General features: G+C 42.5%; 1 protein-coding gene across 1 annotated transcript; it reads left to right on the forward strand.

The window, feature by feature from the left end:
* Positions 1 to 1,292: 1,292 nt before the first annotated feature.
* LOC118082506 (olfactomedin-like) lies at positions 1,293 to 10,764 on the forward strand. Its single transcript, XM_035110173.2, has 5 exons — positions 1,293 to 1,549; positions 4,189 to 4,359; positions 6,141 to 6,356; positions 7,199 to 7,370; positions 9,308 to 10,764. Exons 1-5 carry the CDS (start codon positions 1,481 to 1,483, stop codon positions 10,414 to 10,416), a joined length of 1,737 nt encoding a protein of 578 aa, XP_034966064.2. The 5' UTR covers positions 1,293 to 1,480; the 3' UTR covers positions 10,417 to 10,764.
* The last annotated feature ends 2,044 nt before the right edge of the window (positions 10,765 to 12,808 follow it).

Genomic DNA, 12,808 nt, shown 5'->3' on the forward strand with positions numbered 1-12,808 from the left:
CAGATCAAACAGACTTGGGAACCACTTGAGATCTGGCAGTGCTGTTTACGGCATACATAGCTTGCTGCAAGCGTCCTTCCCTAGTTAATATTATTAATGCTGTGGAGAGAGAGGGAGGGAGGGAGGGAGGGAGGGAGGGAGAGAGAGAGAGAGAGAAATAGAGAGAGAGAGAGAGAAATAGAGAGGTTATTTTTATTTGATTTTACAATACAAAATTATAAAAAATACTTAAATATATAACCATATACAGAGATTCCTCTGAATCTCAGGACTTCCCTCCATCCCTTCCCTGGAGTCCCATTTTAAACATTTAAAACTCCTTCTTCTTCCATACTCTATTATATAAACCCATATTTTCCATGCTAATGGTTACACTAAAAGTGTGATCAAAATCCTGCCCTTAATGCTGCATATATACAGTACTTGGGAGTAAGTGGGACTTAGTTCTCAGAAAACATGCCGGGGGTTATGCTGCATGTGTGGCTGTTGATACAGCAAGAGCAAAGGGGCTATTTTATTCCTATAAATATATCTTAACAGTCTGCAGTCACTTGGGAATCTGGTCAAGTGGTACCATATGGTGCCTACAAATGACAGCTTTTCCATGTGATTACAGGCACAATCTGGTCAGCCTTCAAGTAGCTACCATGTAGTTCCTGGTAGTCTGAATCCATTCAAGAGAAAGATCTGCTCTGTTGTTAAGGCTCCTCCTGATGTCCTTTTTATTCTACATTCATGATGATTTCTGCTCCTGATGCTATCGAAGTGGTCATGTGTAACTTTTCATACCACAAATGTGTTTGGGGCTGGGGCCGAGAAAGGCATTGCCCCACTTTTATTGCACTGTAGCTCCTCCAGACAGCAATAATAAGGTAGCATTGGGAAGTATCACGGAACAACTGATAAGCAGAATAAATAATTCACCACTAATGCACTATTATTGTGGCATGAACATTTTGAACACATTGCTGAATACAACTACAATAAAACACCAGTCTGGAGGAGGGACCTTTGGGCAAAATCATCACCATTTGAAAAAAGACATACTTTCTGATTTATAGTACATATCATGCATGTAATATTATTGGATTAAACAAGTCACAACCAGATAAATGCATAAAATCTTTTCTTGTATATCTAGCATCAAGACAGAAATCTAACCCGAGTTTCTTATCCCTGTTTAAAAGTAGGATAATGACTGGCATTTGAACTTCATTTTTTTCCAGTTTAAGGAGGCAGGAGAGATTTAGCGTGGGGTGCCCAGCTATAGCACACACAGCCATCAGCTTTAGTCATTTATTTGATCAATCCTAATTGCACACAGAGGAGGAGATAATCATTTGCAAGCAAGATCAAAGATACATATGCAAGCAAGATGACAGATGGTAACATTTTGTCCCTTCCCTGAAGCCATTCAAATCTGGATCGTACTGTTCATCCTCCCATCAACTTCCCTGCTATAAAGTATGCACAACCCACAATGCAAACATCACATACTCCAGTGAGGATGAAGACAATTCTGCAACAGCTGCTCTGTGTGGCTTCCTTTGTAAGTACAGTATATACTTCAAATAGCTTCTGGCTGACCTGGGGTGGCAAGACCTTGCTACATTGTAGAGGGTGAGGAGAATAATCTATTGACTTTCTGCAAAACTAACAGAATGAAACAACACACATATAATCCCTGAAGAATCTGAAGAAGTGTGCATGCACACGAAAGCTCATACCAAAATAAAAACTTAGTTGGTCTTTAAGGTGCTACTGAAGGAATTTTTTTTATTTTGCTTCGACTCAGACCAACACGGCTACCTACCTGTACATATAATCCCTGTTGAAGAAACATCTGCCCAGACATGATATACAAGGCAGTAGTGATATTTTCTGATAATGAAATACTGTACTAAGACAATTAAATAAGAACAGGGGGACTGTATATGTGTGCAGAACAAGGGAAAGAAGCTGAAAGAATACTGTATGTAGCAAGTAACCAAAGAACAAGTATTTAAAATATTTAAAATATAAACTTACATTTCATCTAAATGATAGTGAGGTTGATACCTGGTGGATTTCCTTGAGGAGGGAATCGCACAGATAGGATGGTACAGCTGATCACATCTTCTCTCTGGCCAGCACCCATCTCATCTCAGGTGTTAAGGGCATACTGAGGAACGCATCATCAGGTGACCTTTGCATCTAGGCAGGAGCAGTTGTCTAGAGATTTGATACATGTGATTTGACAACTGAGGTGTTCATAATCTGAAAGATAAAAGCACAGAATTAGCTGCAACTCTTAATGAGCGATGTTAGAAACAACAAGCCGGCATTTCACTATTTTTTCAAAGGAGAATTGTGACTGAAGTCACAGAACTCAGCTGGCTAGCAAGTTTGTAGAATCTTTTGATATTAAACATAAAAAGCAGGATGGTGGGCAGGCTTCCACCAAGGTAACTCTCAAGTATAATATAGTTGTCTAAAACAGCAAATTGGATTATATTTGTGTTTAACTCTTGCAGTCCAACTTTGTGCATGTTTACTCAAGAGATGGGGAGAAATTAGATTCAGTTTGCATTTAAAGGTGCATCTATCAAATTCACATTCACCAAAACACGGTCATCTTTCAAAATTTACACTTGTCCAAATTTTGTGATGCGGTTCTCCAACTAATGTTTTTAAAAATGTGTATATTAGGTGAAAGTGTGCATACAATGTATTACTGAAAATAACATACAAAAATGCAAAAATATTAGGGGGAAATGCTTGAAAAATGTGTACATTAGTCAAAACTGCATACAAACATCTGTTTGTTAGGAGGAATGCTTAAAAATGAGGGGGTTTTAAAAATTGAAAATTAATGAAGCTGTCAACATTAGGTCCATTAATTTCCATAGGTCTACTCTGAATAAATCTTAGTTGAATACCACCCAAAGTCCTACTGCTCACAATGACCAGGACAGAAGGTAGGAGATGGTTTTTCACTCTTTTTTGCTGCACCATCTCCAGCCTGATGCAGCTGAGGGATGCAAGGATCACAGGATCTGTCAAGCAGTGGATCAGGGGATCTGTAGATCCAAAAGATCCAAACCATCAATGCCCTCTCTTGATTATTGTACTTTGGGGCTTGCTTCAGGCTGCCACCAGCAGGAGAACCACCAGTGACCTATGGGAGAGCCATCCCACCTGCTAGGCCAAAACCTGAGTCATCCACTGTAGTAGAGCCATCAACACCACCACCAGCAGTCTCCTCTACTAGCAGAGAGTCCACAATGAACTCTCCTAATCCTCCCCAGCCATCAACATTGGGTGTGTGTTAGGACTACACTGCTACTAAAAAAAATAGAATCAAGCATTCTATTTTCTGTCACAGTGAGGTATGGCATATTCTTTCCACAACCCATATTTCTCCACACCCTTCATTTATTCTACTGATTAATCCCACTGCTGACACTTGTTCCACTGCCAGGGCCGACCCTCCAATAAGGCTGGGGGGGGGGGAAGGTAGCTGCCTTGGGTGATGGAAGCCCAAGAGTTGATGCTCCTGTGGGGACCCCATCCACCCAACCACTCCACTGCTGGTGGAGAAACAGTAGTGGTGCTGGCTTCCAGAAAAATCTCATAAGATCTCGCCAGAACCCACTGGTGCTGCTGCTTTGTGGGCAACATGTTCCCATTTTGCCTCAGGTGGTGAAACAGGGTGTACTACCCCTGCCCACTGCTTTTGGGATTATGAATGGAGCCTCCCATATATTTACATGGCTCCTTTTATCCTAGGATTGCAAACATTCATAGGTTAAAGAAAATAACAATTGGAGACTGAGATCCACAGAATGTCATGTCAGGACAAACCTCTGGTCTCTGTCACCAAAATTATACAAATTAGTATTAGGAAAAGGATGCTTATTAAATTTAGGACAGAGGTGCGCTCATCCTTGAGGGAAGTTCTTCAGAGAAAGGTTAAATTCGCCATTATTTATAGTCCTTAAATCAAATAGAATGTGACTCTAGACTTTTGAGTAAAGACAACTCAAGGTGCAACTGCTGATCAGATTTGTTGCAGAACTGTTCTTGATCCAAGCAAGTAAATAACATATCCATTAATGGCATTTGTATTTGGATGCCAGAGAGGAAGCTGCAAGAATGATTGACAGTACTTCCCCAGTCATCCTTCCTACTTCCAATCTACCTTACCAGGTCATAGTCAACGGTGGCCATATTCGGCAAGTAGTAGGTGTGAAGGATGCAAGAGGTCAGTGTCTTTGCAGCATAGAAGTCAATGATATTATCTTCCCTGTGGAAAAAGTGGAAACATTGGAGACTAACTTCTACAACTTGACAGGATTGCTACAGAATCTCATGAACCAGGTAAGTAGCAACTATATCACCATGGGGTAGTAGTTAAATGGTGCAATGTTTACAGTAATCAAATACTTATAATTCCACAGTCATGGAGAATGATAAATAAAGTGAAAGCCACCACAGAAGTCTACTTGGTTGGATTATGACAGGTCCCCAAGGACTACTGTAGTGCGTACGTATATTTATTCAGTTATACAAATACAGTATCTATATTCTGCTAATCCATTAAGAAATATCAAAGAAGTTCGCAACAATACATAAAAACATACAATCAAAACTAAGTTAAAAATTATAACCATATTACTATTGTGGAAAGATGTGTCCTTAATTGTCTGCATAAGCCTGATGGAATAGAAAAGTTTTCAGCAGGCATTTAAAAGCTGAAACAGAAGATGCCTATACCAGCTATCTCCAAAATACAATGAAAAACACAACCCCCTATTTATCTCCCCCATTAACCATGGTGACAACTTTGGCCAGCAGGAAATAATCAAGCAGGCATGATAGCTGCTCCAACAGAAGCCTACTTGTGACCAATTGGAGCAGTCATGTTGGCAACAATGATGAGCATATTGGTGAAGTGGTGTGCACCCTGTCCCAGAAACATTTTAAATTATAAAAAGAGGAGCTATGCTGGATCAGGCCAAAAAGTGCACAAGCAGGACACAAGAAGTGCACAAGCAGGACACAAGAAGTGCAACAGCACTTTTCCCACATGTGATTCCCAGCAACTGCTTCCAACAGTGGTGAGAAAACGTAAACATTGTGGCCAGCAATCACTGATAGCTTTGTCCGTGAATATGTCTCACCCTTTTTAGAAGCCATCCAAGTTGGTGACCATCACTTTCTCTTGTGTTAGCAAATTCCACAGTTTAGCTTTGTGCTGTGTGAAGAAATGCCTCCTATTGTTTGTCCTTGATCTTCCAACTTTCATCTTTGTTGGGTGACCCCAAGTTCTAGAATTATGAGAGCGAAAAAAAGGTTCCACCCTACTTCCTTTTTTCTAAACTAAAAAGCCCCCAAGCCTTTCCCCACAGTGGAGTTTCTTCGGTTCTCACTATACCTCAGCTGCCTCATAGGAGAGACATAAAGGATGCAGAATCCACAAATATTCCACAGTACCTTCGCACAATGTATTTCCTTTTTGGTACCAGGTCTTGTCTTGTCTTCAACATGAAGTATTGTAATTTAGAACAGATATTTCATTAACATGAAAACACCCATATATGTACAACATCCAACAACTGAACTTAACCTTCTCTAACCGAGTAAGCTCACTGAGGGGTTTGCTCTATAGATTCCATTAATCATAAAGATACAGTAACATAATGGGACCCAGGTGGCGCTGTGGTTAAACCACTGAGCCTAGGGCTTGCTGATCAGAAGGTCGGCGGTTCGAATCCCTGTGACGGGGTGAACAGTTAAGCTGATCTAAAACTGATACACACTCACAGATCAACTGCACCCTCACATAATGAGCCATACACATCATAGTGTTATGTGACGCAAATTGATGGCAGTATTACAAGGCGACTGCAGCCAGTGTAGAGACATGGCCACAGATGGGTGGCATCATGACTCTGACCCAGTTAGAAACCTACAGTATGGTGTTGGTAACTGAAGAGAACCACAGATCTGCACCTGACCCTTACACTTAAACAGCTGCAATACACAAAGTCACAACCAACCTCTCAGGCTCACCAGTGTGCAGCAGTGCTCCTATGGAGCAGCTATAGGAGCCCTTGGGCTAACAAAGTGACCTGACCTTTTGTCTTCCTGGCTTCTAGATTGCTTTAGACAAAGCATCCATAGATAACACAGCAACAAACCTCACTGACCTGGAGAAGCGTGTGAAATATGCAAAGAGCTTTGGCTCCCACCATGACCTGAATTTCCAGCAGCTTATCAATGACATTCAGACAGTGGTGTCTCTAGCCATTTCTATGCAGAAGAATGCAACCTCACCCAGCACTAATCTAACAATTAACGATTTGATGAAAAAGGTAACTGCAAACCTTTCTTGGCATTGATCCTTGAGGGCTCCATGCAGGTTGATGGAGAGTTTCCTCTTTTTATTTCGGAGGCTCAGTAAGGCTGACTTCTTTATACTTCATTGCATACTGGAAGCCAGTGAAGGGACCTCAAGGACTGGAATCCACAATGAGTTAGAAAGCCATTAAGAACTAAGTCCTACACAGATTAGATCCACTGAAATTAGTGAACCTAGGTCAGTCATGTATATTAACTTCAATGGGTCTGAGTTGGACTAGCATTGAATACTTGTTTTCTTGATTCAAAATTAATGGAGTGGGAGCGGTAATTGGTCTGGGTATCAGGTACTTCGATTGAAAGTTATGGGAGGAATTCAATAACGTGCTAAGGCAGTTGTTCCTTCATGGCAAAATTCAACCTGCGCACTGTTCTGGGGGGATTCTCCCATCACCCCAAGCCAATGTTGGGAGCACATGGAGATGGGGGAGGGGGGAGCCCCATTGTGTAGGCATAAGTCATTCCACTGACAGGACTCAGTTGAATCCCACCCTATGTCAGGAACAGAAGCAAATCTCTGAGAACAATTATGACCCATCTGACCCTGACTCAATATGTTTGGCTAACAGGGTGGTATCTTCTGCTCCTGGTCATGGGGTATGGAGGGTATAGAAGATCAAGGATCAATCCGAGGTAGGAACACTTGAGCCCTGGAGCATTTAACTCAGGTTGAAGATAAATCTATCCATATCATCAGTTCCCAAGTACTGGCTCCTATTCATATAATTTCCTTTGGAAATGGTGCAAAACAGCTAATCTACGGTAGTCAGTTCTTATTCTATGTCTGGCATTTCAGATCAACAATATCAGCACATTAGTAACTACAATGCAACAGTTTGACAGAAAAAACATACTAACAGCACAACGTGAGATTATTGCTCTCCGGAAAAAGCTGCAGGAATGCGAGGAAGAAATTGTCCTTGCCTCCGGCATAGACACTGCCAAAGCGCCATCGTCATCACCAACTGGTTAGTATAATCAACCATGTTATTGCTTTGGGCTAAGCAAGAGAATCCGCAGTCGTACGCATTTCAGGTAGTGATACGGATAACACAGTTAAGGGTTATGGAACAAGTTTGATGTCTTTCATTTTGGAGTTATTTGAAGAGATGGGATTTGGCAACCACTATTCATGCTTTTGTGTATGGTCTTCCCCAAACAGATGCCCTTGAGATGTTTTGGGCCACAACTCGCATCAGCTCCAGCCCCCATGATCAGTGGTTAGAGCCACTAGACTAAAAGCCTTAGCTTGTATAGAAACTAAATTAATACAAGATGAATGGGATCATTAGGGGGGGTTTCTACAAATGTTTGCAGACAGTGATCTGGCCGGTTTATAAGGAAGGCCTTCGAATACCCTAGTCCTAGGCCATTTAGGGCTTCACAAACCTTGAACTTAGCTCAGTAATGTATTGGTAACCAGTGCAGAGCTTTCAGCATTGGTGTAATATGCTGCCAGACTGCAGCATTCTGCACAATTTCTGAACCAACCTTAAGGGTAGCCCCATGTTGAGTGCATTGCAATAGTACAATGCAGAGGTTACCAAGGTCCAAACTAGCTGAGTTGTAGTCCAGTTTATATAGAGTGCACCAGTGCAGGGAAGGCTGCTTTTGTATATCCACAGTTGGTCAACCTGCAGCATTTTCTTCATTGAACTGATCACAAAGAGTGTATGTACACCTTTACAAAGGGCAATTATCACCCATAACTTAGGAGAGGCAGGGCTATTTTTATGATTGTCCTACTCTAAAAAGGGACCCATACCAGGAAGGCCCAGATGTCTGTACAGCATTAGAGCTATTCAGGGAGCAAGTGAAGTAAGGTGAAGAGAAATGTTATGTTAAGAACAGCTTTGAATTTTCTGTAAAGAAACGGGGTACAAATAAAAATCCTGTTCATTTTACCCATACTGTGCTAGTATCTCAGCACATCACTGATGCCCAATGCCTAATTATTCCCTTCAAGGTATACAAGTAACAGAAGCTTGATGAGATGGACAAGCATTTCCCACAGTCATGCAAGTTGCATGCTTGCGTAATTTGCACTGTCCTATTCATGCCTCTTTCTAACAGCCTTTGAGGGGGCAGTAGAAGCGGGGGAGATTCCCCAGGCCCATCTCTCCAAATGGACCAGCTTAACCCCATGCCTCCTACACCCTCCAGGAAGAGGAGAGAAGCTAAGAATTTGGGGTGAGGGGAGGACTCAGACTCTTTCCTGGAGGGTTCATTTCTTGGGATTGGCTGACAGGAAATCCTCTGGGCTTTGCCTTCCCTTCCCTGATTACTGAAAAGGCACAGTTCCTCAGAAGTAGGGTTGGCACATCTATAAGAAGAAAAAAAATCAAAGTAACTGTTCTATTCATTTCACCCACACCCACACACAGTGGGATATATCAATTATTTGATATTTATGAATGGATTCTTCGTCTATCCAGACTGAAATACATGAATGTTCAACAAGAAAAAGATAACTTTTGCTATTCTTATAGTTGCTTAGTTCCAACTGTGTAATAGCTGCCCTGGTGATAGTATCTTTGGTTTGTGGAGGTAGGAGGGGCAGCTTCCCTGAGTGGTTCTGGGAAGGCATGTGTGAACTAAGAAGGATGGAGACCTAGCAAGGAAATGGGAGCTTCAGGGTGCATGGCAGCACATCCAACCATATGTGGGCAGCAATAAATTCCACTCTAGAAGAAATGGGACCACCCTGCAGCTCTTTAAAGGGCCTTTCAGGGTTAGCACAATGGATGCAGGAAGGACTAACATTACCATGCCAACTTTTCAAACAGCCATCACAGGAGGAGAACTCTTATTCTTCCTCTTCAGCCCTCCTAAGTTTGCAGAGAAGCAGGACACAGTTATTTAGGTATAATAAAAATAAATAAACCCACTCCTTATTCCCCTACAGGTAAATGTGACCATCAAGGGATACAGAAGATCAGTGACCCAGTTCTAGAGAAGCTCAACTGGAAAGGTTCAAATTTTAAAGCTGGATCCTGGGGGAAAGATTTTGCCCTGGGGACCAAATTCTCAGACTACTATTGGGTTTTCCCAGCCAACCAAGATGGGCGCACAATGGAGAACTATCGCCTGTATGCTTCACACAAAAAAATGTTACTTTACTCCCCCATCCGGGAATTTAGCCTCAATAATGACGATAAGTGTGAATATTGTGGACAGGGGGGTGGGGTGGTTTTTTTCAATGGCTCATTTTTTTACAACTGTTTGGATAGTCGGGCCCTATGCAGGGCAGATCCATTTAACATGCGAATGGCTCATCAGGAGTTGAAGGACCAGGATCCTACTTCTTTCAATAACTGGTTTTCCTATAAGGGTGTAAAATATCAGGACATGGACTTGGCAGGAGATGAAAAGGGCCTCTGGCTTATTCATGGCTCCACAGCAGCGAATGGCAATGTAGTCATCAAGAAAGTAGACCCTGTCACCTTGACTGTAGGGCCATCTTGGAATACTACACAACAAAAGGTCACCATGACCAATGCCTTCATGATCTGTGGGGTCCTGTATGCCACCAGGAAAAAGAACACAACTCATGAGGAAATATATTACATGTACGACACCAACACATCTAAGGAACGCAACATACAAATATTTATGGAGAAACCTCTTCCTAATGTGCAGAGTTTAAATTACAATCCCAATGACCAGAAACTCTACTTGTTCAATGATGGCTATCTTGTTTGGTACAATCTCGCATTCACAACTCGCAGAGCGGGCAGGTTAGGAGAGCCTCCTGCTGTTGAGCAAGGTCAGGATTCGAACATACAAATAGGAGGACCAAGCATGGTGCATGAGGGAGAGGCAGCTTTGGTTAGCATGGGACAGCCCAGTTCAAATAGTAACCAGCAGCAAGACTCAGCACACCAAAGAGAAAGCAGTGCCAATCAGGAGGAAAAATCTATGCCTATGACCCCAGTAAGGCAAGACACTGCGAAGGAAGAAGGCCAGAATGCTGTTAGCGAGGGAAAGTTTCATGAGGGAAGGCAGGTGCAGTGAGCAAAGCAATCTATGTTGAGGTTGGTGAAGTGCAGACATCTTTTGTAAATAAAGGGATTATATGTAGATACCAAAGAAGCATGGGTGTTGTTACCCCCATTCCCCAAACTGCCACAATGATCTATAAAAAGAAATGCAGCACACAACACATACATACTTACCAAAGGTATGTTCATGGTTCTCTCATTGGTTGCTTCGGCTGCAGCAAATGTTCAACTATCACAACAGCAAAACTCAAGAATGGGACAAAATCTGATCTGTTTTCTTGCATAAGCCATCCAATGTCTTAATAAAAAATAAAATATTGCAGTGGTGAGGCACATCATTCTCATTTGAAAAAAAAATATTTTACAAATAAAATGCTTTTATCTGGTATTTTGCTTAATGTTTTCCTTATTTGCAACTTAGTCTACTTCTGTTACATATTTCTTCTAGTAGCACATTGCTCAAAGTCATCCTTATTCAAACTGAGCACTTCCTTAAAAAGAAGGAAAAAAAGAGCTGTCATGGTGGCAGCTGTCCCAATGTTGCAGTCCGTAAGTTTTTGGACTACCGCTTCCATCATCCATGGCCATTAGCTAAGCCACCTGGGGATGGTGGGTTTTGTAGTCCAAGAATATCTGGGGACCCAAAGTTAAAGAACACTGACCTAGTGGGAGTGCAGATGGACTACTAGTGACGCCCTCTGTTTTGCTGCCTGCCGCATTATCCTTTCAGTGCATTGGGTGCTCTATGACGGAGAGGATTTATTGTCATCATTGATTCCTATGATAGTGCTTCTCGCTTTCCCCTTCATGAATAAGGGGAATTAAAGTGTGTGTGTGTGTGTTTGTGTGGCCAAGAGATGCAAGCAGTCCTCAGGAGGAATCATAATTGTCCAAATATCTAACCTTTAAAAACATCACCTTTCTTTCTGTGTCCAATCTTACCCACCCATTCCTCTGCATTGGGAGGAAATATTTGACCACCTCTTGAAATCTCACCATCAAACCCGGCACAAGGATTCCTGAGGTGGGGGTGGTAGACTCCATTACCTTTTGGGGGCTGGGCACCATTTTGAATCAAGAATGTGGACCAAAACATCACTATGGCATGACTTGGCTTGTGTTTTTTTAATATAGGCTGCCTCTTGAAATATCATTGTCAAACTTGGCATGTGGGCGGCAGTGGACTTTGTCACTGTTTAGACACAAGACGCCATTTTTAATCAAGATGGTGGACTGATACCTCACTTTGGTGTGACATAGATTTGATTCCCTCTTGAGACGTCATCCCTAAATTCGACACAAGTATTTCCAAGGTGGGAAGAGTGAGGGTGTACATTGATGTTTGGGTGCTGGGCACCATTCTGAATGAAAATTGTGAACCAAGACATTATTTTGGTGTGACTTTGCCCATTTTTGGCACAGGTTCAGTCATCTGTCGAGATCATAATGAAATGTTGCACAAGGGTTCCCAAGATGGGAGCAGCAATCTTTGGCAATGTTTGGATGCTGGATGCCAGGCCTGTGCAGAGCTTGTCTGAGACCCATGGCAGAAGTCCCCAGTTGGCTGGGAGGAATGGGGTATTATTGTCATGACAGTGTATGTCCAGCAAGCCCCTGCCCTGCCCCCCCAGCCGGCTTAGCCCTCTGAGGCCCGGGGCAGGTATGCCTGGCTCCCCCCACTCTACACAAGCTTCCTGGACACCATCTTGAATCATGATGGCAGACCAAAACATGACTTCACCCAATTTTTAGTGTGACATGTATAAACTAACAAATTACACTATCTGTTTAAAAATAACAACAACAACAGGTTTCTAAAAATCCACAGGCAGTGCCAGGCACACCCCGCTAATAAAAGTGGGGGAACCATCTTAGTGATTTGTTGTTGTTGTTTAGTCGTTTAGTCCTGTCCGACTCTTCGGGACCCCCATGGACCAGAGCACGCCAGGCACTCCTGTCTTCCACTGCCTCCCGCAGTTTGGTCAAACTCATGTTCGTAGCTTCGAGAACACTGTCCAACCATCTCATCCTCTGTCGTCCCCTTCTCCTAGTGCCCTCAATCTTTCCCAACATCAGGGTCTTTTCCAGGGAGTCTTCTCTTCTCATGAGGTGGCCAAAGTATTGGAGCCTCAGCTTCACGATCTGTCCTTCCAGTGAGCACTTGGGGCTGATTTCCTTCAGAATGGATAGGTTTGATCATCTTGCAGTCCATGGGACTCTCAAGAGTCTCCTCCAGCACCATAATTCAAAAGCATCAATTCTTCGGCGATCAGCCTTCTTTATGGTCCAGCTCTCACTTCCATACATCACTACTGGGAAAACCATAGCTTTAACTATACGGACCTTTGTTGTCAAGGTGATGTCTCTGCTTTTTAAGATGCTGTCTAGGTTTGTCATTGCTTTTC

Source organism: Zootoca vivipara, chromosome 1 (assembly GCF_963506605.1).
Source record: "Zootoca vivipara chromosome 1, rZooViv1.1, whole genome shotgun sequence".
NCBI classification, from domain to species: Eukaryota; Metazoa; Chordata; class Lepidosauria; order Squamata; family Lacertidae; genus Zootoca; species Zootoca vivipara.